Source organism: Typopeltis vanoorti, chromosome 9 (genome assembly GCF_054136105.1).
Source record: "Typopeltis vanoorti isolate ZY-2024b chromosome 9, IOZ_Tvanoo_1.0, whole genome shotgun sequence".
In the NCBI taxonomy this organism is placed as follows: Eukaryota; Metazoa; Arthropoda; class Arachnida; order Uropygi; family Thelyphonidae; genus Typopeltis; species Typopeltis vanoorti.
In genome coordinates this window covers 105,922,349-105,950,324 of record NC_143557.1, presented here as the reverse complement: position 1 = coordinate 105,950,324, position 27,976 = coordinate 105,922,349, and the positions used below count along the sequence as shown (strand labels likewise).

Below are 27,976 nucleotides of genomic sequence, written 5' to 3'. Positions count from 1 at the left end.
CATCATAATACAAGAAAACGTAAATGTGAAAAAAATATCATTACTGTGAAATTAATGTCATTACATGAAAAAAAGTTAGTAAAACTGATATCCTGTAATTAATTATTACAGAAAATGGTCTATTGCTACCTATTGACATTGAGTTATCTCTCAACATTTCGTTCATATACTCGAAAACCAGAACTGATAATCTCAATTGTTTGACATTGAGACGCTACCTATTGACATTGAGTTATCTCTAAACATTTCGTTCATATACTCGAAAACCAGAGCTGATAATCTCAATTAGAATGTTGGCATTATCATCACAGAACGACCGCACATAGCCATCAAAACGGAGTTTATGTGCAATGTTTATACTCACATATGAAAAGAATATTTAAGCTGGGACATCATGATGGTGACACCAAGTATAGCCTGTAGTTAATTATTTAGAAAATGTCTAGTGAAATATTTATTTGTAGGTAATTATATGTTATAACTTCCATTGTGAATAAACTTGAAAATAATATTTCAGTCAAATAAATCTGTATTTGTAAACTTAAATGTATAATCTAAAGTTTTGTTGGCTCATTCTCCATATATAAGAATATTCATTCTGTTTAGAAATTTTTAATAAAGGTATCATTATTTAGAAAAGTAATGAAATTTTTAAGATTTTAAACATGGCATAGAAGCAGTAAAACGGAGATTCCAGTAGTTAATTATTTTAGAAAATGTCTAAATACAACTTATTGACAAGAAAAATGTGAAAGAGAAAAAAAACAGTAAATCTCAGATTCCAGTAGTTTAATTATTTTAGAATTACGAACATGAAAGAAACAAAAGGTGTTTTGTGGGGGGACACTAAGATTGGGACACCAATAATAGTCTGTAATTAATTATTCAAAAAATATCTAATGGCTGACGCCATCTCTTGACTCTAAACTAAACATTCCCATCGTCAATAACAGAAACGAAACACCACACACTTATATTGGAAAATTGGTGCTGTCACTAGACAAATATTTTCCAACACTTCCACAATCGAACCAAAGAACCCAACACTTGAACAAATATCCCCCAGAACTCCATACTCTAAACATCACTCCAACCAAAGACACGACTTGACGTCAATAAGGGATGTGTCACCCTGGAAAATTTTCATCCCATACTCTAGCATATCTCTAATCATCATCCACAATTCCATATGCAAACCATTACCCAGAATGTCATACACAAACAAAAACACACAACGTGACGGCAATGACGTCATCCTGCGAAATTACACACATTCCATACTCTAGCTTATCTCTAACCATCACCGACAATTCCATACGCAAACCAAAACACACGACGTGACGTCAATGACACATGTACCCTAGGGAAATTTCAAACATTCCACACTCATGGCGTCACACACAGAATCACACATACAATGACGTCACTGATCTTACCTGCCAATGACGTAACAAATCCTTATCTTATCTTGATCTTGATCTAGTGAATAGTGGCTACACTACTGCTAGTACCGCATGATACTCAATTTTATCCATTTCAAGGGATTATGACAAAACTTTTGTTTCATACAGCTGTAATAAAAAACTACTTGATAGAATTACTTGCAATTTTACATGGATGCCTGCGATATATAAAAAAGCAACTTAGAAAAAAAATCGTGCCGATAGTCTCCGTCTATGGTAGAAGCTGAGAAATTTTCCGTCCACCCACCTGGTTTTGATGTGATTTGTATCCAAATTTTAATAAAATGTTTATAAATTTTTTTATTTAAAACAAATATTATTATTAGTAGTAGTAGTAGTGATCATATTCGCTTTCAATATTCCAGACATTTGAGTGACCCTTTGAATTGTATTTGGAGTGGATAAATCTGCAACACTCTCAGATGAAAAAAAAAATCTTGAATGTCATATTCAACGCATACCATAGCCTACCATATTGCTAATATCATGAAGGTTGCTTTCCATGCCTTGATGGGCAAATTACTTTCATGTCATCTGTCAAAGCTAGCTTCTCTATAATTCTTCTGCTATTTTCTTGACATATCAAGGTCCTCCTATACCTTTCCTAGAGAGGTAGAATTTGTTAACATGTTCGCTTGGATGCAATGCACGATTTATTGTTGTAATTTTAGTGCATTATGATAATGTGCATTGAAATCGGCTTGTGTACCGTCAACTATCGCTGCTATGCAACTAATTACACGAAGGAACGATATATCGATATCTATAACAATTAGTGTCAATTGTGTTTGGATAAGCTTACATTGTAGGGATCGGAATTAGCTATGAATTATTTAATTCGCTAATTAGCTATGAATTAGTTATCAACGAAGGAATGATGTATCGATAGCTATAACAGTTAGTGTCAGTTGTGTTTGGATCATCTTAGAACTTTTCTAACTCTCTTTTTTACACTACTTTAAAAAACTCAATTTTCGATCAGTTCAGCCTACTTTCTGACTGCAAGAAGCCAATTTGGGAATGGTCTTCTGCGATTCGGTTATTGTCAATAAAAATCATTCACCTATCATCTGTACTTATTACAGTGTCACCAGGAATATCTTTCAATATTAAACTTCACATCAACGAATAATTGTAGGGACCCGAATTAGCTATGTCTTGCAAACACACGACTCTTCTGCCATGAACAAACTGCCTTGTTTGAAAATTGTAAAAAAGCAGTTCGAAAAATTGAAATCATAAATCAGTACTTTTTATTGGACATAAATGTCTTCTTAATTACATATCTAAACATAAAACCAATGAAAAATTTTATGTTTTGTTTTGAAATACGTTTGTAAATAATTAGAAAATTCTGTTGTGTGTATCTTGGAAGTCTAAGGGAAAAACCAGCTTTTGAAGCACAGTGTATTTTTATATTAAACCATGTATACTTTTCAAACAAGAAACTATAGCTTACCAATGGTACATCCAGGCTGAGATGTTCCGCAGTTAACATAGAAATCTACGTGTCCAACTGGTTGTGGAATGCCCAACCCACATAGAATGTTAAGTGGCGGTATATCTGTGAAGAAAACAAAACTGTTATTCTCATGATACGACAATCTCCATCAACAGAGGTTTGAATAATATAGCCTTGTTTTGGATATATAATTTTATTTTGTCTTAACTGATCTTTATTGTAATTTCTTACCATGTTCATAAACTTTTTGATTTTCTTTTATGCTTTCACCATATTGTAACAAAAAATTATGTATTTTGCACATTGTTTCCTAAGAGTGGGAGAATGAGATGTAGAGAGAGAGAGAGAGAGAGAGAGAGAGAGAGAGAGAGAGAGAAAGAGTTATGCAGCTTATGAAGCATGTGCCCGCATGCGCAGATATTCAGGAAACAGCACCTATCGTAGTAATAACTATTGCTTTTCTTTCTTTCGTTGTCGTGGAGTTTGGAATAAAAATTTAAGTTCCTTTTTATAGAGAAAGGAATTCGGAAACCTATTGTTAAGACGGAAGTGGATCGAATGAAGAGAAGGAACAAGAAGGCATCTAATATTGTTATAAAACGACAAAGAGTGTTGTACAGTTAAAAAAGACGAGAATATTATCTCTAGTAAGTAAGTTTAGATGTTTTTTTTCTTCACCGTACTTTTGTTCTTATCATGATTATTCAGCATGTACACCAAAAGAAAAAAACCTTGAAGAGTGATGTGTCATTAGTTTTCTTATTCACCATGTACACCAAAAGAAAAAAACATAATCTTAGAGAATTGGTATATTAGTCAGCTGTGAGTAAGATATCATTTCACCACTTGAGAATCTATGGTTATTTACACCTGAAAGAAACTAGCGGATATAGAGAAACTTGATGCGATAATTACTGCATCTTGTACTGTGAATGTGAACCATAAAATTTACCAGCAGTCTTACTGTGCATACACAGTACATAGCGAATGGAACATAGTGAATATTGCACGATTCGGCACTAGATTTTTATTCTCCGGATGAGTTGTTTGCAAAGATTTCAGTGTTGTTGTTTTTTTGTCAAGGTATGGAAGGATCTAGAATATAGGTATTGGTATTTAAATCCATGAAAAGGTCTTGGTCCTAGGTTATTACCTCCCATCTGGGAACCATTACAGCCTCCTCCATCATTTACCCAAGTTTTCTTTGTGTTTAGATATGTGTGTGTGTTGGCAGGCGTATTGCCCATCTTGACGGAAGAAAAACCTGGAAGGGAGAAACCCTTCAACTTCGCATTACAACTAGCTCACCCATCTTTAGTAAAAATAATTGATAACGGTTGCTCACGTCATAGAAGAGAATCGAACCAAGGTTTTTCCGACTAGATAGCTTCACTCTACCCATTAAGATAAGAAATCTTTTATTTTAAAATTATTTCCTTCTCGGAAAGGTATTTATTCTTGGAATGTTATACAAAATTCTACCATAATACTCTAGTCTATTTTCATTAATATTAGTACAAATGTTTTATATCACAACCATATTAGCCTATTTTTCTAATTCTTGCAGTTCGTTTTTGCACTATGCAATATGTCACGCTTCGTACCCCTTTAAAAGAAACATAAAAAGATCCTTAATGAACCCCAAAATTGCTAGCATTTGTCACTAAGGAAAATAATTACTACGTGAGAGAAAGAAATATAGTAAAAAAGTAATGGTCTTATCGTAGAATGAAGATATAAGGAATGGGTATTAATATGAAACAAAAATATGTACAAGTGTAAGGTGTACATATTAAATGATATTTTAAAAATAAAATTACAGCATCTTACCAATCGGAAATGGAAATTCACAGACCGTGGTTGTGTGAATGACATCAACAAAATCAGCATCCGACCGATCTATACGGAATTCCGATGATCTCAAAAAGAAACAGTCCAGCGCAGTCAAGACCTGCGAATATATATACAGCATATATATAAGACTATAATTTATTACTTTTATGTATATATAATATATATATTGTATATAATTATATATATATATATATATATATTGTATATAATTATATATATATATATATATATATATATATATATATATATATATATATATATATATATATATATATATATATATATATATATATATATATATATATATATATATATATATATATATATATATTCAGAAGAACTAATGTGATTGGCAACAGTTTTTGTGAAAATTAGGTGCATTTGGATTATTTCTTTGAGAATGAATTATTTAATTCCTGAGCTATATGATATCCTTTGAAGAGAGAGAGAGAGAGAGAGAGAGAGAGAGAGAGAGATTCGTATCTTCTCTCACCTGATATACGTCCTATTTTCGGAGGAGGTGGTTTCAGTTCGTAAAAGGCCTTTGCAGAAAATCCACAAATCTGACATCCGAAGCTTCCTCCTATACAATGCAAGGTTTCTGCCTTCATGAAACCAGACTCCTATAAAAGAATAGGAAAACCTAGATTTTCCGTAAATTAAAAGATATTAAAGTTGTATAAATGCTTTCTTTTCGCAATAATTTGGAGTTGCCCATTTATGAAAAATTCGAGATGTATTTATGTAGTTTGAACCGATCAATGAGGCTTTTAATCAAACAACTACTAAATATATTTTAATATATTAAGTATAATATGTTTGATATTTAATATATTTGGAATTTATTTGAGATATACACTGTGCCCGTTCAGTAGAGATTGATTTTTTACGGGGCAGCCCTTTGAATAATAGTAACAAACGTATTTATAATTTTGATCGCTAGAGTATGTTGTAATCGCAGGTGCAAAATTCAAGTCTGATGACACAGCTTTCGTGTGGCAACCGTTGAAGTAAAAGTGTTTGAGTGGAGCGTATCAGATAATGTGTCATGGAGCAGAGAGAGAGCAGTGATAAAGTTTTATTGATAATTGGGAAAAAGTACTACAGAAATATACCAAGACTTAAAAGATTTACCGCAATGACTGTCTGCGCTGCGCACAGGTGTTCACTTGATTTTCTCATATTTAAAGGGGTGGGGAGGAAATCAATGAAGGATAAACCACGTTGTAGGCTGTTCAGTTTCAGTGCAGACAAATGAAACTGTGATGAAATGCAGGGAAATTGTTGTCCATGACAGGCGAATAACCATTAACCAATAAACATTAACGGCACCAATCTGTACTATTCACTGTACAGATTGGTGCCGTTAAGGAAATGGCCAGATTAATCTTAGAAAGAGATTTGAGCAAGACGGAGATTTGTTCAAGGTTTGTGCCCCACACGTTGACACACGAACAGAGAGAGAGCACCTGATTGCATGTTGAAAAAATTTCATCCATATTGTTGATCAAGATCATAACGTGTTGTAAAGAATTATCACCGGTGACGAAAGTTGCTGTTTTCAGTTTGATCCCGAAACAAAACGCCAGAGCATGGAATGGCGTGGAACGTCTCCCGGCAGAAGAAAGTCAGGTTGCAAAATTCACATCTCAAGACAATGGTTATTGTTTGTTTAATACATTAATGGAATTATCCACCATGAATTTGTGCTTTGTTCCTGAGGGCACGACATTTCGCCACCCTGTGTGCTACCTTTGAAGAAGTTTCTCGCTTCGAAGGCCATCTGAGTGATCGATCATCCTCTCTTTCGCCAGATTTCGCTCCAGTAGAGTTTTTCCTCTTCCCAAAGATGAAGTGTTCCTTGAAAGGGAAGCGATTCAACGACATTTAGGGCAACCAACGCGGTGTGACCCAGACTCCGAAGCGGTTCCCATTTAGGATTCCCACCGTGCCTTCGAATACCTGTACGACAGATGTAAACGTTGTGTGGAGTTGGAAAATGATTATTCTGAATCCGTTTGATTGACAATTCAAAACATAGTTCTTTGTGTTAATATAATGATCGTTGTGTCCTTACTTAACGGACAGCCACACTGTGTATATAAAAATGATAACCATAATAAAAATATATTGTAAAATCCATATTTCATGCTCATATGTAAACAAACGGGGTTTTAGTTTATTAGCGTTGACCAATCATAAGTGAGAGTGGGAATATGTTTTCTGAAAATAAAAAAAAAAAATAGATAGAGAAGAGATATCTCTATTGAAACGTACGCGTAAAACCAATATTCTTTCTATGAGTACCATGAAATATTCAACTGAATTTATAGTTATACGTATTCCAATGCGATTCTACTTACCACGCATTTATTCCAAAACCAAGCGACTTCTTTTGCAATAGTTTTGAGATTTTCAAAAGCTTGGGTATATAACAATCCTGGGATTGCTACACCATAATAAATGACATACACGTTGCAATCCATCAGGTCAAGGGCGGCGTCTTTTGCTAACTAAATATATAATAAATAAATTAGAATCATTTTATTAGTAAGTAGTAAATAAATTAGTAACTTATCCTTTATTATTACTATTATTATAAAAACCTCCATTGACTCAAAGACTCATCGTGGGAGGTCCACTGTTATACACACATTTTATCATACTGTGCCTTAAATATATTCACTGTCTCTACACACACCACAATCTCTGGAAAGGCATTCCAGTCACTAACCACTCTCCATGCTAAAAACCTGTTCCTCACTTCCTTGCTCACACCCTCCTTATACAGCTACCAGGAATGCCCTCTTGTTCTCCTGCTATCCTCACCCATTCTGTGCAAAAACCCCGCGACATTAATCTGGTAATAACTACTTAACAGCTTATATGTCTGAATCATACCCCCCCTCCTCCTTCTATCCACCAATTTATGCAAATTGCATTTTGTCAACATGACTTCATACGCTACATTCCAGAGACCAGACACCACCTTAGTCAATTCGCCTCTGAACTTTTTCCAAAGCAATTTCATCTTTTTGAAAACCAGGTGACCAGATCTGTGCACAGTAATCCATATGTGGCCTGATAAAAGCCTTATACAAAGGAACCATAACTTACTTACTTCTACAAGTCAATGTCCTCCGCATCATTCCCATTATCCGCCGTGTTGTCTTCACTATTTTAGTAACTTTTCCCCGAAATTGTAGGTCCTTCTCTACAATCACTCCCAGATCTTTCATTTACTCTACCTCTTCCAAGACATTCACATAGATTGTGTACTTTACATCCCATCTGTGCTTCCCAAATTTCAAAACCTTACACTTTGAAACATCGAATTGACATACCCACTTATGTACCCATTCAGACAATGTATTCGAGTCTTCTTGCAAAGTTACAGCATCCACACTACTCCTGATAGCTATGCCCAACTTTGCATCATCTGCAAACAACTGCACATCACAATTCAGACCTCTCCACATAACATTTACATACAAATTAAACAATAATTGACCCAAAACAGACCCTTGAGCTACACCACTAGTAACTTTCCTCTTCTGGGATATCGCTCCTCCACAGACAACTCGCTGATACCTATCAGACAACCAATATCCAATCCAGTGAACTAATCTCCTGTTCAGCCCCATCCGTTCGAATTTAATTACCAGCTTGTCATGTGGCAATTTATCAAACGCCTTTGCAAAATCTAAATATACCACTGTATATGCAATAACCTTATCCAACGCATTTTTCACTTTATTATAAAACGTAAGCAGGCTGCTAAAGCACGATTTTCCTTTAGTAAATCCATTCTGGCCACCAAAGAGTATTTTTCTGTTGTCAACCCAATTCTGAACTTTATTGCTAACTAACTTCTCTAAAACCTTGACCCCAACTCCAGACACACAGACTGGTCTATAATTCAAAGCCTTACTCTTATCACCTGCCTTATGAATTTGAACAATTTTACCCTCTTTCCACTCTTTTGGAACTTGACCCAGTGAGAGATTCATGTTGAAAAGATATAAAAAAGCTGTTGTTAACTCTCTGGCACATTCCCTCAAGACACGTGGTGAAATAGATTCAATTCCCACAACCTTATTTACGTCGTCTATTCAATTCATCATATACCTGCTGTTTACTTACTAACAGCTTCTCCTCCTACTCCTCTCCCACTGCTTTCAAGTTGTGCATGATGTCACATTCACAAGAATGAAATACCTTTAGCAATTGCTTACTAAATATCTCAACTATATCCTCCGCAGCGTTATCATTCCTCCGTTTTCATCGATCAATTCCATTCGACCATAACCATTCTTTCTTCTAGTGGCGACATATCGAAAAAACTACTTAGGATTTTTTTTTGGCCGCTTTAGCTATCTGCTGCTCATACTGCATTTTTGCTACCCTTATCAAGCTATCACCTTTCTCGTCTGCTCTTTGTACTTCTCATGCGACTGGTTGTTATATATACTCATTTTGTGTTTCTTCCATAATACCTTCTTCTTCCATATTGCATACCTTATCTCTTAATTCATTCATTTTACACCCAGTCTATTTACCCTCTTGGCCCTTGGAATACCCTCTGATATTGCCTCCACCAAATAGTTCTTGAGTATGGCCCAAGCAGCATTGATATCCTTTCAATCCAGTTCCTATTTCCAGTTTATTATCGCAAGCTGTTTCCTGAGCTTTTCGTAATTACCTGTTTTATAATTCCACATATAACCCTTTCTAACGGACGTCCTCGAATCACAGGTGACCCTGCACGTGATCACCTCGTGGTCATTTTCACCAACTGGTGGAAGATTTGATACCTCATTTATAATAACATCATCTGATGAAATGATCAAATACAATACTCTTGATCCTCGTGTACTCCCGTCACGTGCTGCCTAAGGTAATTATCTTTCAAAAACTCCAAACATTCATTTTCTTTACCCCCAGATGCAGTCTCTGTTTCCAGTCTATATTACCATAATTAAAGTCGCCCATAATGATAACTCGTTTCTTGCCAGCTAGGCCATTTTGCATATACATTACCTTCTCATTACCCTACATATTACCAGTTCTATAGCAACACCGAACTAAATATTTCATCCTGTTATTACGTACCTCACGCCATACGGCCTCAAAACCGTGACCACTATCTGCACCTTGCAATTCCACCTTAGATGGGCAAAAATCATCTACTACCATTAAAGGTACTCTTCCTCTCTTTCTTCCCTGTCTATATTCACGAAAAATATCATATCCGTTCATCTCTATTCCTGCCAGGATGTCATCGTCATCTAACCACGTCTCACTTATACCAACAATTTTGGGGCGAACAGACTCGAGCAAAGCAACAATTTCGTTCCCCTTATTTCGAATACTTCTAGCATTAGTGAATAAACATAATAAATCATTACTGCTTCTACAAGTCCTAAGAACATCACTCCTGCGATGTGACTCTTCAATACCTTCCCCTGTCACTTCCTCTATATTACCACCAATTCTACAACTTTCTTCACACCTAAACTCTTTCCACCCATCCCGGGCGATCTCAATTTGTGTTACATATTCACTTCTGAATTCAACACCCGCATGTTTCATAAAGTTTCTCCCCGTCCACCCTGACTAACCCCGTTTCCCTGTTCGTTTTCTGCCTCCACTTTCTCATTTACTCCATTCATAATATTCACCTCCCCATTTGCAACTGAACAAATACCTCTCCCTACCTTACTTGTTTGCTCTTTCATATCACTTCCCACCACCTCAGATATATTCATTACAGTCATTACGTTTCCTGCCAGTAACAATCTCTCCAGCAGACTCACACCAAAACCATTTAAATGCAGCCCATCCTCTATACTATTCCATCCGTCCCTCAAATTACTGGCATACATTCACAAAATGCACTCCATTCTCCTCACATAACTGCGCTAACATATCATTCATAATCTTTGCCCGCCTCCTCAATTCATCACTATCATATCTTGGCAACACACTGACTACCTTTCCTACCACACTGTTTTCTTTTACTCTCCTTAATAATCTCCTTATATCCAATCTGGCATTTTCCTTGTTCACATCCAAATCATTTGTTCCTACTACAACCACCATTATCATTTGGACATGTTATACCTAATTAATATAAAGGAAACGTTTACAGAAATGAAGCTGTTAGAATTCTTAACCTGATTTAAGACGGAATTATGAAGTATTTAGAGTATGACGTGTCCTTGAATTTGAACTCCTCAGCATATAAGGATCGTTGAAGTCTTTGAAAAAGTAACTTCAATATCTTCAAGGTCTTTTAAAACTCTTTTTGGAGGTAATCATAAAGTATGGAATGACATTTCATAATTCAATGGAAAAGAAAGATTCGTTGCAACCTCGATTATCTGTGGTTCAAGTTCGCACCATTGGTTACAATATTTACTGTAATCTCGGTTTTCAAGTCAGAAGAACAATTTGGAATTTTAAAATCTTTAAATTTTTAAATTGGTGTCAAATCATCTTTTCGTCCAATATTATATTAAATTTTACCATCATTATATATTATGCTTTTACTGTCAAACAAGCATCACGAGAGAATGCGTTGTTGAATTCTAGAGTGTTATTAACGTTAGAATAGTAGAAAGTATATTTGTTTTGTTTCAAGTAGTTTGTATACATACTGTAGCTTCGTTTTCTGGAAAGGTTTCTTTTCGCATTCAAATTTATATGAAGTTTACTTGTAGATAGACATCCATATATTCAACTTAATTAATAATTCACTTTCAACCATCCTGACGGAATTTAATACACAAAAGTGCTGTTCTTAATAATTGCGTAGTGTTTTGATATAATGAAAGTCCATATTATCCCAGTGAGATTAGGTTTTTTGATGATCGCGATTATAATCAGATCAAAGAGATAAGGTATCAAATCGTAGAATGCTGTTTTATCAGATCTGTAAAGTGTAGATTTTTATTAGTTGATATTGCCAATCTGTGCCATCTCATTTTGGACCTATCAATTTTCCTAACCCATTATGGAGCATGTAATCTAAGCAGTTCTAATTTCATGGATTAGCCCTATGTGATGCTGTGTAATACTGTTCATTTTATACATCGTGATCTTGCATACCAGCTCTTTCATAGTATAGGAACATCTAATCGTGATTAAATCTAACGTCACTGCATTATGTTTAAGTGTTAACAGGGATAGTAGCATTAGCTAGAATAGATATTCCAAGTTTAAGTTGGAATATGTTCAAAACAAAATCTTTATCTCGGAACCTGTGTACTTCCTAATGCTGCGATAAGCGTACCCATTGAACCTCTATTAGGGCATGATCTGTACTCATTTTCTTATGGACGCTGTCAGCTGACACCCATCTGTTCTTCTAAATAATGTTTGAAATAGGGATTGGCTATTTTCAGTCCTTTTGGCTTACATAATTGGAGGAATCTCTCACCGTTTCCTCTACAATTATCAATGCCAAATGATCTAGATAATGTAGCTGAGTAATTGGATACAATGCCAACCTTGACATTCAAGTTCCCTAAAATAACTGTTATATCACCTTTCTTATTAATGCCTGGTAGGACCTGAAGGTGGATATGGAAGCATTCCTGTAAATCAAGTATTTCGATCCTGACATAACTGAGAGATTATATATGATGAATTAATCTCCTGCGTGACTAGGGAGATAACGAAGAATCTATCACTCCCGTCAACTTCATGAGACCATCTAATTAATTAGAGTGTTCCCACTAACGTAATTCATAGAAAACTCACGTGAATTTCGTAAGCAAAATAACGAATTGAATATATCAGCCATTAATATTTCATGGTAGATATCTCTTCGCATCATCAGAGCGAATAAAATCTTAGAGAAGATCAGTACACACACAAAAAATGAAATGAAGAGAGTTTACAGAGAGCTTCTAGAGAGATAACAACACATCTTCTGTTTTCTATAATAATGCAATTTATTACGGGAAAGTGCATCTTTATCAGACAGATACACGACGGTGGCTCTAATTTATTGAATTTCTCTGACAAAAGAGTGGGCATCAATCAGGTTACTGCACAAGTGGGTGAATGGCTTAAAATCATACAGGAGCTTTCAGGAGCTGTTACTTAAGTAAATAAATATTAAATCAATCGCATCATTAAACAAACCAGGATTACATATCATAATATTCAATTCTTCCTGATAGTTAATTACTGTGATAATCAACAAAATGCAGTTGTGGTCATTAGCATATATGGTCAAGGAAGTAGTTGATTTTATCTGACTAGTTCATTGCCTAGTGAGATAAAAACTATAGTAAGGGTTTTCGGCAAAGATACTTTGTTCAAAACCCTTACAACAGTTTTTATCTCACACATGATTTTAGATATAATATGAAAGTAAACGTGTCTTGTTTTTGCCAAACGATTAGCGTATTCGGCAACCCTCCAACCAACAAGCTGAGGGTTAGAATTCGCCGTCGACACGAGTGTATGTGACTGTCTTTAGGTGGTAAATGAATTTCTTCACTGGGTCTGAGGCCACCGCTGCGCTTATTAACAGGCTTGACTTGAGAACTTTTATGGTTATTCCTCTAGAGAAGTGGTTCCTACGAAGTAAAAAAATTCTTTCTCAACTAGATAGTATTAATAATAATAATTCTCAGATTCAGAATAGCTTATTTTGATATTTCTCGTGCCACCGCACGAAAGTTCTAGTACTGACTATTTAATTGCATAATGCTGCTTCTTGGAAATAAGAAATTTCATTGTCCGAAAAATCTTCACGAGACAATCTGGCATTTTAAAAAAACGATAATCAAATAAAATAAATATTCTTTATGTCAATTCTACTGCAATTTATTCAACTGTTCCTGAAAATCCCTATGAATTCAATTATATATATCTTTTAAAACACACACACACACACATTGAAATAAATGAATATGATCTCTGTACGTTAGGATATATATCTGAATAATGAAAAAGTACCGAGATTAGGACGCTTGGACTGGGAGTAGGATTGAAATTATAGCCATCTACTAGAAAGATTGTTGGCCTGGGAGTATCACATTGGGAAATCGAAAATGGATCACCGTAGGTATAATTTGTAGGAATATCTCGGTTCTTTCTGGTGTAGCAAGAGAATACAATTGGGAATGTGGTACCATTTGGATCTACGTTTAATAAAAAAAATTCATGTTACTATAATATATTATTAAAAACAGTAGAAAGCTGTAAAAAAGTAATTAGTATAATTCATTTAAATATATTCGTTTAATTCATGTTATTTAGATTATATTTGTTGGGTGGAGTTTTTGAAATGGGAAATATTTTTATGTCATTGAATATTGTCCTTAAATATGCATCTCTTCTCGAGAATGAATGAATCCATCTTAAACTAAATACAGCAATCGTATATTAACGATAATGTTAACCCAAATATCATTTAAATTCGATAGTCAGAAATCCTAAAAGCAACACAGATAGATGATTCCCGTAAAGGAAAACAAACATAAACGTGCAAGAACACATAGTGGGCATATCGGGTAGACTATTTAATAGGCTGCAGCGTATCGTAATCGAAATTATTTTTTTTTTATCAAAAGCTAAGTCATGAGCAAAAACACTACAAACACCCAACGATTTTCGATCACCCATAGAGAACAGTTGGACTGTAAACATAGGGATTATACGGATTGTGAGAATTACAGACGATTTTCTCAACTAAATGGACCAGTAAGATTTATGGAAGCGTACTTGACAAGAGGTTGAGAAAGATTGTGGAAGAGAAACTTGGTGAAGAGCAAGTTGGCTTAAGGCCATATATAGGTTGTAATGATCCGATTTTCACTTTAAGAAAAATAGTTGAGAAACTGTGGATATATGACAAGGATGTGTACTTAAGTTTTGTTTATCTGTAAAAGGCATATGATCTTACATACCAGCTCTTTCATAGTATAGGAACATTAAATCGTGACTAAATCTAACATCACTGCATAATGTTTAAGCGTTAACAGGATACTAGCATTAGCTAGAATGCATATTCCAAGTTTCAGTTGGAATACGTTCAAAACAAAATCTTTATCTCGGAACCTGTGTACTTCCAAATGCTGCGATAAGCGTACCCATTGAACCTTTATTAGGACCCAGAGAAACTCTACAATTAAAAACTCTACAATTATACGGGTGAATGGTACGTTATAGAGAGCACGTTATAATCTATATTTAAGCTGAAGTCAGCAGTTAGAATTGAAGGAAATACATGAATATGGTTGGACGTAAAATTAGGTGTAACAGTGTGAAGCACTTTACCTCCATCTTATTCATCAACTATGCAGATGGTTGATGAATCATTAAGGACGAAAGCAGCATTAGACCTGATATTAGAAATGGCAAACTTAGCTCTTTGCTTTATTAAGATGACTTACTTCTGAACACATCTAATGCAAATCTCCAGGATTCCCTAACTAAACTGAATAACAGTTGTAAAAATTTGGTATGAAAATCAGGAATTAAAATGACAAAATAGGCAGAAACATTGAACACATTATCTCCACTCTTAATGGAGAGCCTACAGAATAAGTAAAATATTCAACTATTTAGGAACAGTTTTAGTTAAAATATCAAATTCAATCTGGTAAGTAAGAGACAAGAGAATAAGCAAATCTGGTATGGTCGGTTTTATGGAATAAGAAAAATTAGTCAAAATACCAAACTAGCCTTATACCAGACAATGTTCCAACCAGATTTAAGTTGTGAATCTGAGAGTTCGGTTAGAAATAAAACACTTGATGAAAGAATAAAGACCACAGATATCAGGAATCTGAAAAAATCAGAGGAGGTCACCGATGACACTAATGGCAGAATCATATTCAAAATGAAGATATTAGAAAGGAACTTGATGTTGTTCGCATTCAAGAATGAGTAAGCAGAGTTAATATAAAGTGTTATGGCCACTTAACTATATTGGTTAAGGTTAGAAAAACAGATGCTTGATTATGATGATGATGAGGAGGTGGAGGAGGGTCGGATTCTCATTTAAGATAGCCAAGACATCAAAAGGGTTTAACAAGGATCTGCATCTAGATTTTTTTCAATCTAGAAAGGCATATTACAAGGTGCCAAGAGGAAAGCTTAAAAAAAACGATACAATTGTATGTTATAAATGGGATATTATATCGATCAACACATCCTACATTTGATTTATAAGGTAGCAATTAAACTTGAAGGATATACGGAAGCAGTTCGTTGTTAAATAAAGTGAGAAACAAGTGTTAAAGTTATATTCACTCTTATTCATCATCATCTCTAATGATCACATGTTAAAGAAAGTAGGAAGAAAAGTGATATTAAACCTGATGTTAAAAGTGGATATGTTACTCCCATCTCTTTTCTTTATGGAGATGATGTTATACTACTAAATATACTTAGTATACGTCTGCAAGTTTGCTTAACTAAATTGAATAACTAATTCAACGAATTTGGCACAAATCACTAAGAAAACAAAGGCCATTAAAATGCTCAGGAACGTTTTAAATATCAACTGCCTCCTAAACGGCAAACCTTTAGGGCTAATAAAATATTATAGCTAATTAGGCATGTTGTCCTCAATTTTATTGAGGACAACAAAAGAAATATGGAAATAGATAACGTAATTAGTAAAGCTTGTGTGGTGTGATAGGGAACTGACTGAATAAATGCATACGTGATAAGAGAGAAAATACTCAAAACTGCAAAATAGGTGTATAAAATATATTCGAACATATTATAACCTATGAATCTGAGATACATGTTAGAACTGAAACACTTGATCAAAGAGACCACGAATATGAGAATTTTGAGAAATATTAGGGGAAACAACAGATACCATCAATGACAATATCGTAGTATATTGTAGTTGTTGATATTTCCAATGATATTAGGAAAGAACGTTCATTTTAGGTAGAGGTAATCTCACTTGATGTTATCATCTTAACAGAATTAGATAGGAGAGGTTATTAAAACAGAGGTATTTAGAATATTATTTTGTAAGTTTTTGATAGTTTTAAGGAGGCAGTACTATTTAGAGAATCAAAAAAATCGATTCTTTAATATTATTTTCTCAAAATATGTACTTTTAAAAACACGTTCCTAAATTTTAATCAAGAAATTCGAAAAATTTCCGATGATATAGCCTATTATTCACAGCGGTGCGCAGATCAGAATCGGAGCGCTCACCGTTCTCGCTTTTTAGTAAAGGATTAAATGCGTAAGAACCTGCAACGGTACGTACTGGTGCTTTGAATGCGACAGAGGCCGATAATTAGCTTCATAACTACTTAACAATATTCATTACAAGAATATTTATAAAAAAATAACAATTTTACTCTCACATGAGTCTCAGGGAATAAATTTTTGTTTGTAGCAATTTCTGCTGTGTGTTCAGTTTTGGCAATCCCTTTGAATACTCCAACAGTAGTCGGCCATCCTGTGAGAATCCCATCTTCCTTGGTACAGATCTTCCATAGTTTTTAAGTCTTGATGAAATCTTTCCCCTTGGTCATCGCTTACATCACCTAAATTCTCGGGAAATCTATCACGATCACTGTATAGGAAATGAAGCTTTATGCTCATGTTGCAACCTAGGCGCTGGAAATTTTCAAGCATTGTTTCCACTAGATCTTTGTAATTGCACGCTTTTTTTGTTTCCAAGAAAGTTATTCGTAAATGAAGTCCATCGTAAATGAAGTCCAGACCTCTTTCTCAATTTCGTTCATAGAGTTGATGAAATTTGGGTCTCTCATTAAAGTTCTAATTGGCAGTCCATCAAATAACCCTGGTTTAATTTTTTCATAACTAATTCGTGGACATTTTTCACATATGTATTGGAAACATTCACCTTGTAAATCTGAAGCTTTAACATACTGCTTCATAAGACCTAGTTTGATGTGTAGAGGTGGAAAAATGATTTTTTTCTCTGTCGATTAAAGGTTGATGTATAACATTCTCTTCTCTAACATTTAAGAATATTCTAAGAAGCCAATGTTTCTGATTCCAGTGTTGGTTTCTAGCTCGACTATCCGAGAAGCATAGAAAACACGGAAACTGTGTATATCATCTTTGAAAGCCAAGTAAAACGTTCACCATTTTAAGATCCACACAGATGATCCAGTTATGGTCTGTATATTTTAATAACTTCAGAACCTTTTTAATGTCCTCATATATTTCCTTTGAGTGTACTGAATAGCCAATAGGAATTGGGCTATATACATTCCCATTGTATAGTAAGAGACACTTGAGACTTCTGCTTGAACTGTCGATAAATAAACGCCACTCATTTGGATGATATTGTACAACACTCATTTCAGTTAGTATACCTGACACATTGTTACAGTAAACAAACCCACACTCGTGTTTAAAATATTGTACAAGATTACTTTCCCTGCTACGATAAAAAGTTATCTTCGTATCATGCTCCAATAAGTTTTTTCATTTAATCTTGAAGCTAACAATTCCGATGATTCCTTTGATGGGTCGAAATCTCTTACTAAGTCATTCTATTCCGCTTAAGTAAAACGTTGCGGTTCAGAACTAGAAATTAAATTTTCATTTTCTAATTCAACATCCGGGTCTTGGTCCTCAAGAACATCTGGCATATCCCGATCATGCTCGTTCTCAAGTAAAGGAAGTCCTTTATAAATTGTCACGGCTATTTCATTGGAATGAGCAACTAGCAGAATTGCTGAGTCGAGATTTGGATACAAAATTTTTTTCTTATTATTCTTATTATAACAAGAAGTCTGAACTAAACAAAAATCGCAATCATCTACGTGATTTTTTGGTTCACGTCAAATCATTAGAATGCCAAAAGCTAATTTTTGGCGTTTTCCCTTGCTCCACTGTCGAAAATTTTCTACACATGACTTACACACTTTATTTGGAGCCCATGACCTGTCCTGATCTGCAATTGTTACGTCAAAGTATGCAAAGTACACTTTCTTAATGAAATCAGTGATATTTGTCATTTGACTGGGAACAGTAAAGCTGCACCAAATGTAGCAGAAGGAATCTACACTATTGACACAATTTCGAGTAGTAGACATAATGTGTTTTCTTCACTGCCGACTAACATGCAATTAACAAGAAAAAAACCAGAGACTAGACTTTATTGAATCGTTATAAGCGCTCATCATACTTTCACGATCGATTAACGATTGACTGATTTCGATCGTTTTTTGTCCGCTATGACGCATATAGCATTCATTTGTTTTAGGCAGTTGTCACCGCCTACTTCTCATCTCATAAATATATTAGGGCGGTTATCGGCCTCTGTTGCCTTCAAAGTGCCATTACGTGCCGTTGTAGGTTCTTAAGCATATATTCGTTTACTAACAAGAGAGAGCGGTGAGCACTCCGATTCTGATCTGTGCACGGCTTTGAATAATAGGCTATATCTTCGGGAATGTTTCGAATTTCTTGATAAAACGTTAGGAACAGATTTTTAAAAGTACATACTTTCAGAAAATAATAATAAAAAATCGATTTCTTTGATTCTCTAAATAGTACTGTCTCCTTTAAACTATCAAAATCTTAGAAATTAGCACAAAGAAAATGTCACAGAGGAAAAACCTGACGAGATAGAGAAAAATGAGTTTAATATTTGAAATCAGCGCACCCAGATTAGTAAAAAAAAACAAGTGTCAGATCATAATCAGCAGACAAATGTTTTTTTTTGTTGGCCAGTGTTATTAATGATATATTATAATATTAATGTTTAATATTATATTATATCATTTTATTATGATAATAATAACAATAATAACAATAATGACCGTATTAGACTATAACCATTAAAAGTTATATACATCGAAGTTAAAACAGCTTCTCTTAGACGCAAATGCTGTGATAATAACCTTCACAACCAACAGCATAAAGGAACCAAATCAGCTCCTATACAGCACAGCCTATATCGTTACAGTTGGTTGCAAACCGCGAGAGCAAAATCAGAGGATGAAATGATCTGCATCATGTAAAATCAGGTTGGAACGAAAGGTCAACAAACTTCGAGCTGATCTGAGCAACTTAAAGACTTGTAAAGAATGAAAGCTGAAAATTAATAACATCAAAACAAATTAATTAACAAATAATCTGTCCAATAAAAGAATTGGTGAAGTTACCGAAGAGCTAAAACAAAGAATTACAGTGACTGCACAGAAAATTAAAACATATGACGCAAGAATAAACCAAAGTGTAAAAAATATGCAATTTCGACATAACCAACGTCACTTCTTTCAGTCTCTCCAGAGAAATACAAATGCAAACAATCATTCACCGGAAAAAGAAGAAACACTCAAATTTTGGAAGTCAATCTGGGATAATCCTATTGAACACAATAAAGATACCTCATAGATTAAGGAAATAAATTCAGAAATGAAATTGAAACAAATGTGAAATGTCATTATCACTAAACAGATGATCAGTGCTGAAGCTGGAAAATTAAAAAAACTGGAGTGCGCCTGCAACGACGAACTACGTGGATTTTGGCTAAATCATCTAGGCAGTCTACATGATCGAATGGCAGAACAATTTAATTATTTGTTGCAGTCAAGCAAAGTGGAATAATGGGTGATATCTGGGCGCATTTTCTCTTCAAGAAAGTGAAGCTTCATGAAGTATAAGAGTGCAGACCTAAGTAGCTATCGTCTAATAGCATGACAGATTCCATATACCACTACTTATCAGATAATCAGATTTATCCGATTAAACAAAATTAAAATTCTCAAAAATCCAGACGATCAAAAGACGATCCTTATTAATAAAATAATTCTCAGAAATTCAAAACGACGGAAAACTAATTTAAACATGGCATGGATAGAATATAAGAGAGCATTCCATTCTCTCCCACACTCCAAGACTCCTAGGTTGTGGTAGACTGTGATATAAAAGCGGAAAAGAAGAATAGAATGGAAGTGGCGGATACAGAGGAGAATAAAGTGGTGGAAATTGGAACAGGAAGGTCCAAGGAATAAGTTTAAAGAAAAGGTATTGAAGGAAATGAAGTTACCAGAGGACGTGGAAGAATGGTGTGACGTTAATAGTCAGAAAAATTGGAGAAGACGTGCTTGGTATAACATCAGGAAAGGGACCGCCTGAGGATAAGGAGGCATGGTGGTGGAATGAGGAGGTTCAGTTGGAGATCAAAGAAAAGAAAGATGCAAAGAAAAAATGGGACATGACCTGAACTTAGAGCCGACAAGGAGGCTTATAGGTTAGCGAAAAAAAATGCAAAGAGAGCTGTGTCAAGGGCTAAAGCGATGGCAGTTGATGAGGCTTATGAAGAACTGGAGAGAAACAGTGGTGAAGCCCAGTTGTTGAGAATAGCGAAAGCCAGAGATAAGGCCACGAAAGACATAACATCAGTCAAGCAGATAAAGGATGCTTCAGGAGTAGTATTACAAGAAGAGGATAAAATCAGAGGAAGATGGAAAGAATATTTCCTTAAACTACTAAATGAGATGAATCCGAGAGAGAGGTGTGAGGATGGAGAGGCAAACGAGAGACCTGTGCGAGACATAAGTAGAGAGGAAGTGGAATATGTATTGAGAAAAATGAAGAATGGAAAGGCTTTGAGGGGGGGGGTGCAGACCAGATACCTGGTGAAGTGAGGAAAAGTTTGGGCAGTGAAGGCGTGGATATGTTATGGGATCTGATGAGGAAAATAGCCCAACAGGAAAATATACCAGAGAAATGGAGGAAATGTATTCTCGTCCCAATCTAAAAAGGAAGAGGAGATGTTCAAAACTGTGGCAACTATAGAGGGCTCAAGCTGATGTCACACACACTGAAGATACGGGAAAGAGTAAGTGAACAAAGGATACGGCTGGAAACGAAAATTGGTGAGGAGCAGTTTGGATTTATGCTAGGAAGTGGGAAAACGTATGCGATATTTGCGCTAAGGCGATTGATGGAGAAATATAGAGAGATGCAAGTGGAGCTGCACATGGTGTTTATAGAATTGGAAAAGGCATACGACAGAGTGGCCAGGCAGGAGGTGTGGAGGTGTATGAGGAAGAAAGGGGTGTCGGAGGGTTACGTGAGGTTGGCGAAGGAGATATATGAGGGAACAGAAACTCAGGTCAGGTCTAGTGTCGGCATGACAGAAGGGTTCCCCCTTGTCGTAGGGCTACACCAAGGGTCAGTTCTGAGCACCTATTTCTTTGACCTGGTCATGGATGTACAGGGTGTTCGGGATAAATTTGACAGTTTCGTAAGGAAAAAGAAAATCTTCTTGGTATCTATTAAATTTAATGAATTGACAAAAAAACATTACAGGCAGAGTTAATTACAATACTATCAACAAGATTTACTCAAAATAACCACCATTAGCATCGATCACAGCTTCAATTCTGCTTCGGAACCTCGAACAAGCTGATGCTACAGTCTCCCTGGGAAGGGCCGCAAAAACTGTTTTAATTTTATCCATTAACTGGGCTTTTGTATTACTGGAAGTGCGATTGGTGTCTTTTTCAACTGCGCCCCATACAAAATAATCCATGGGGTTAAGGTCTGGGGAGTTTGGAGGCCAAACATTTGGACTGGTGAAGTCGTAGAAATTTTCAGACAACCATTTTTGACTTTTCCCAGAGGTGTGGCAAGGGGCCGAATCCTGCTGCCATACATACGGCCTACCATTGGCTACCCTTGTTATCCAGGGCTTGACTACAGTTAGCAACTCCACGAACAAAGCCCGAATTCCAATGCCAGGGTTCTTCAACACCTGTTCCTGCAGATTTGCGAGGAATTCTGCTGTACGAACGCAATCAGATCGTCTGCTAGGGATCTTTCTTCTTGCTACATCCTCGTAGTCACCATTGCAAGTCTCTAGTTCATGCCTGATTGTTTTTACTGTATTCAGGGAGCATTGGGCAGCAGTCGTAATATCCTTATTTTGATGGCGGGCACGAATCATCATGATTCAAGTTATTCTCTTCCATGATTCAGGTGGGTTCCAGCTATCCATCCTTTCTGACATCTTGTATATGAATGAAGAAGGGTCCAAACTTTTAAATGAAGAGAAGTGTGTGCTAATACATGTAACTTACGGAAAAATATAATTAATTATAAATATGTCAAATTTATCCCGAACACCCTGTACTAGTGGAGGATGTCAAGAAGGAGGCACCATGGAGCACGCTGTTTGCCGACGACATTGTTTTATGCGAATCATCCCGAGAGAAGCTTGAAAATACCCTGGAAGGGTGGAGAAAGGTAATGCAGGAGAGAGGCATGAAAATTAACCTGGAGAAGACTGAATATATGTCAACGGGGAGTGACGAGGATATGATCATACGACTTCAGGTTGAAAGGCTAATTTCATGGAAGAAATTCATGTACCTTGGTTCGGTCGTCGAGAGGAATGGTGACCTGGATGAGGAAATACAGCACCGAATAATATGTGACTGGATGAACGGAAGGAAGATGAAAGGGGTCCTGTGCGACAAGAGAGTGAGTTGTAAGAGGAAAGGAAAGCTGTATAAGATGGAGGTGAAGCCGGCGATGCATCATGGTGCAGAGATGTGGCCTATAACAAAGGCACAGGAGAGGAAGATGGAGGTAGCGGAGATGCAGATGTTGAGATGGATCAGTGGTTTGACAAAGAAGGACAGGATAAGGAATGACTACATAAGAGGGACGGTTAAGGTGGGACCAATTGGCAAGAAGATACAAGAAAGTAGGCTGAGGTGGTTCGGACATGTAGAGAGGAAGGGTGAGGAGTATGTTGGTAAACTAGTGGAGTATATGGAGTTGGAGGGAAGGAGGAATGGAGGCAGGCCCAAGCTCAGGTGGAGGGATAAGGTGACAGAGAATCTTAGGGAGAAAGGATGGAGTCCGAAGGACGCCCTGTACCGGAGAACTTGTAAGAGGAAGAATAAAGATCAGTGCGCGGACCCCGTTTAACATGGGATAAGACACAGTAAAAGAGGAAGAAGAAGAATGAATGAATGATTCGGATATACCAGTATTAAACGTGGAATTTTCCATATTGATCTTTGACACCATTGCTCTTCAACATTTCTTTAATACTTTTGTCTATGATTTAGAAGAAAACAAAACTTGGATATGAAATTCTTAAATTAAATACTTCCCACCTGTTGTATATGGATGACTTGAAGTTATATTGAAGATGGCCAAGAGAATAGGCTATTTACTGAACACAGTTCGTATATTGTCAGGACATTAAAATGGGATTTGGTTCAGATTGCGAAATTTTAGGCGTAGAATATTATCACTTAAACGAGATAAATTAATGGAACTAGGAAATTTTATATTGATCAAGAGAAATATACAAAAGCAATTTCAGCCGAAGAACATCATAAATACCTAGGAATATTAGAAGCTAGTGACATTCTCCACTAGAAGGTTAAACAACAGGCAGCATCAGAATACATCACAAAAGTTAGAAATATTCTGATAACAAAACTAAATGGATTAAACACAATTAGAGCAAAGAATTCGTTGGCTATACCAGTGATCCGATACACAGCTGGCATAATAGATTAGACAAAAGAAGACATGGACAAAGTGGACCGCAAAAGTAGAAAATTAATGACTTTGCATCAGGCATTACATCCCCGAAGTGATGATAACCGGTTGTACCTATTAAAAAGAATAGGTGGACGGAATCTGCTGCAAGTGAGACAGACTGTAGAAGAAGAAGAAGAAATAGTTTAAGAAGTTACATCATACATAAGACGATCTTATAAGAGAACAGAAACAAATCCTATTACAAAAAGGAACAACAGAATAACCGATATGTGCGGTGGAAAAATTAACCCTTGCATGGTCAATTTCGTCGAGATATTTTTACCTTAGCAAGAAGTGGCAAGGGCTAAAATATGGATATATTAAAAAAGAAACAGAAGGACTTATAGCAGCTCAAGAAGGCATTAGAAAAACTAATGCAATGAAATCAAAAAATTGAACATCAATAATAACAGTAAATGCAGGTTATGCGACCAGAAAGGTGAGACTTTAGAACATCTAATCAGTGCTCGCAGAAGAATTAAAGACGATGCAAACAATGAAGATATCTAAAACTGACTATAAATATAGCCATGATCAAAGGGCCAAAATAATTTATTTGCATATATGCAAAAATATGGCTTTCCTACTTCCGATAACTGGTGGCAGCATAAAATAGAGACTGTATTGGAAAACGAAACAGCAAAAATTCTCTGGAAGTTTAGAATACAGACTAACCGGCAATTCGAACACAACAGATCTGACATCACAATTATCGAACATCGACAGCTTTGGATTATTGATATCGCCGTATCCAGTGATAACAGCATTAAAAACAAAGAAATGGAAAAAATTACTAAATATCGAGATCTGGCAATCGAAGTTGGTCGTCGTGGCTTAAACACACAGAAGACATCCAACTATTTACAGCCATTAAACATCAACGAAGTGATCCTGCATGATCTACAAAAAGCAGCATTACTTGGAACATTCCATATTTTACGACGCTACCTGACGGATTATTCTTAAATTCTTGGGTCGAATCTGAATTGTTCTGTATCACCAGTCAAATTATTATTTATACGATATCTTCTTTTGACTGTGTATCAATTATGTGAAAAAAAGAATAATAATAAGAGAAAGCAGTAATTTAGATTAATTTTGATTGTTTAAAACTAGTGGTTAATGTCACATGTTTTCTATCCAGAAATGGATATGAAATGCAAGATATGAATAATGATATATATATATATATATATATATATTGACTACTAAATTAATCGTAAATAAAATTTGAGTGAAAATCGAAACTTACTTGGTAATGCAGGACAAATGGTTATGCCAGTGAACTTTAGCATTTCCGAGTTTGTGTCACTGCCTTGGAAAATTATGTAATAGAATAACACAAGTAAAGCGGATCCAGAATTCATAATAACCAAGAATGTTTCTGGAATAAAAGAGAAAGAATAATTTATCAAGTAGATCAGAAATGAATTAATAAATATATAGGATGGCTTATATCGAAAACAATTAATGCAAATTTTACGTACATACTGTTCATAGAATTAGTGGTTACATTTAAATATTAAGCAAGCTAGAATGAATTGCAATGTCATATCTATATTACAAATAATAATAAAATAAACGAATTTGTTCAGAAATGAAATCAAATGTTCCTTGGTCTGATGTAAAAGGCATACATCATTGTTAAAACTCGTTTTCTTCTAACAGTACTTTTGTCTGCGAGTATTAGTATTGTTTTAAAATTCCATGGATTATTGAAGATGTACGCTTTCTTTTGCAAACATAAAAAAGAAAAAATCGGCTACTAATTCAGAATTTAAGAATTTGAAACTTTTATTTAATCACTTGTTGGATCCACTTTAAATCTGAATTAGAACCCATATGCAGTTTGGCATAGATTTCACCTTGTGTTGGAATCCGTCTCCGTCTACAACGTGGTAGGCGTTCATCAGGGTCGTTTAACTGGTTCGGATTTAAGGATCATATACTTTTCTCCCGGATCTGTTTCTCTAACATGTGCTATACATTCCTAGTAGGATTTAGATCAGTGCTTTGTTGCGGGCAAGAAAGAAGGTGGCAGTGTCTGTCTTGCTCTCTGAATCATTCTAATAATAATATTAATAATAATAATTATTATTAAGAAAAACAGAGAGAGCTACAGAGAGTCAGACACAAATCGATGCAGGCCATACTATTCGTGAGAGCTGTCATACCTGTTCTTGAGTTCATTCAGGATACTTGCACACACAGCATCCAACAGAAATCCATTCTAAATCACGTCCTACTATATGAGAGAAAAGTGTAGCCCTAAACCCCTTTTTGGCATTCGTTCTCAACTTCAGTGGATGCTTTCGCGTCCTCTCCCCATCCTACATGAAATGAAAAACTCCACCTACTGAAATTTTGTATAACCCGTTCAGAAGTTTATAAGTTATATCATCATCTATCTTTCTCCTGTTTGCTAGTCTCTGCAGCCTACACTTTCTCAGTCTATCTTCACAATGTGTATTTCACAATCCAGGTATCAATGTTGACACTCCCCCCACTAAATCAGAATCATCAAGGAAACCAGGAGACCAGATCTGCGTGCAATAATCCAAGTGAGGTCTTATCATGGCCTGGAAAAGAGGAAAAATGACTTCCTTATCTACACATGCCAAGGTTCGTTCGAGCATTTCCCTTATTCTCTGAGTTGTATATATAATATTTGCTATATGACCCTTGAAATTAAACTTCCTATCTACTATCCCTAGCTTCATCAGTTTCTTCAAGCATAAACCCAGCAATATAATACGACTTACCATATCTAATAATCCCAAAGTGTATGTCTTTAAATTTATAAATAAGAGCTATTTTCACATGCTCACAATTCCAGCCGATTCAAATCACTCTGAAAGTACTGCATATCAGCAGCACTCCTGATTAAGCTACCTATCTTTGCATTATAAGAAGATAACTGTATGTCGCATGTCAAATCCTTCCCACTGTCATTAATGTACGGTTTGAATGACAGCGGGTGAAGGATAGGATTCATCCTCAAGTCACACCATTGGTTACCTTGAATCACGCAGATTCACATCCACAAATACCATTTTTAAATATCTGACAGCCATCCTATTATCCATGCAAATAGTTTATTTTCCAATCCTATATTCTCCATTTTACTTAACAGTATTCCATGCTGTATTCTGCCAAAAGCCTTAGTAAAATTCAAATTTATCATGATGTATCCATTCCCCTTGTCTAACGCCGTGGTAACAGTATTATAGAATCTAATCAAATTGGTAAAAGATGAATTTCCCTTAATAAAACCGTGTTGTTAATTACAAATAGAGATTCTATCTCAACTCATTTCTAAATGGATTGCATTCTTTCCATTTCTGTGAAATCTTCCCTGTTCTGAAATTCTATTTATATGTCTTGTCAAGGGCCAATACTGATGAACGCTTGTTCAGTATCCGTGCTGATATCTCACAGTTCCTACTGAATAATTCTTATTCAGTTTATGCAACAGTTCTAGTAAATTCTCCTCATTCACATGAGTTTCCTCATGTGGTGAAGAAGTAGCAATGAGTTCAATGTTGCATATACTAGGTTGATAGCTTTTAGTAAAATGGCTTCGCATTACTTGAACGATGACACCTGTCATCGTATACCATCTGCATTCAGTATTGGTGTTCTTTCGAAT

At 35.5% G+C, this 27,976-nt stretch overlaps 1 protein-coding gene across 1 annotated transcript in view; it reads right to left on the bottom strand.

Moving 5' to 3' along the window:
* Positions 1 to 2,911: 2,911 nt before the first annotated feature.
* LOC150103381 (lipase member H-like) overlaps positions 2,912 to 27,976 on the bottom strand; it is a 136,645-nt gene continuing 111,580 nt past the window's right edge. The window contains exons 4-7 of the mRNA XM_090398458.1: positions 13,753 to 13,937; positions 7,143 to 7,292; positions 5,273 to 5,402; positions 2,912 to 3,027 (exon numbers count right to left, since the gene is read on the bottom strand). Coding sequence (XP_090254584.1) covers positions 2,912 to 3,027; positions 5,273 to 5,402; positions 7,143 to 7,292; positions 13,753 to 13,937 — 581 coding nt within the window. The remainder of the gene's footprint in view (positions 3,028 to 5,272; positions 5,403 to 7,142; positions 7,293 to 13,752; positions 13,938 to 27,976) is intronic.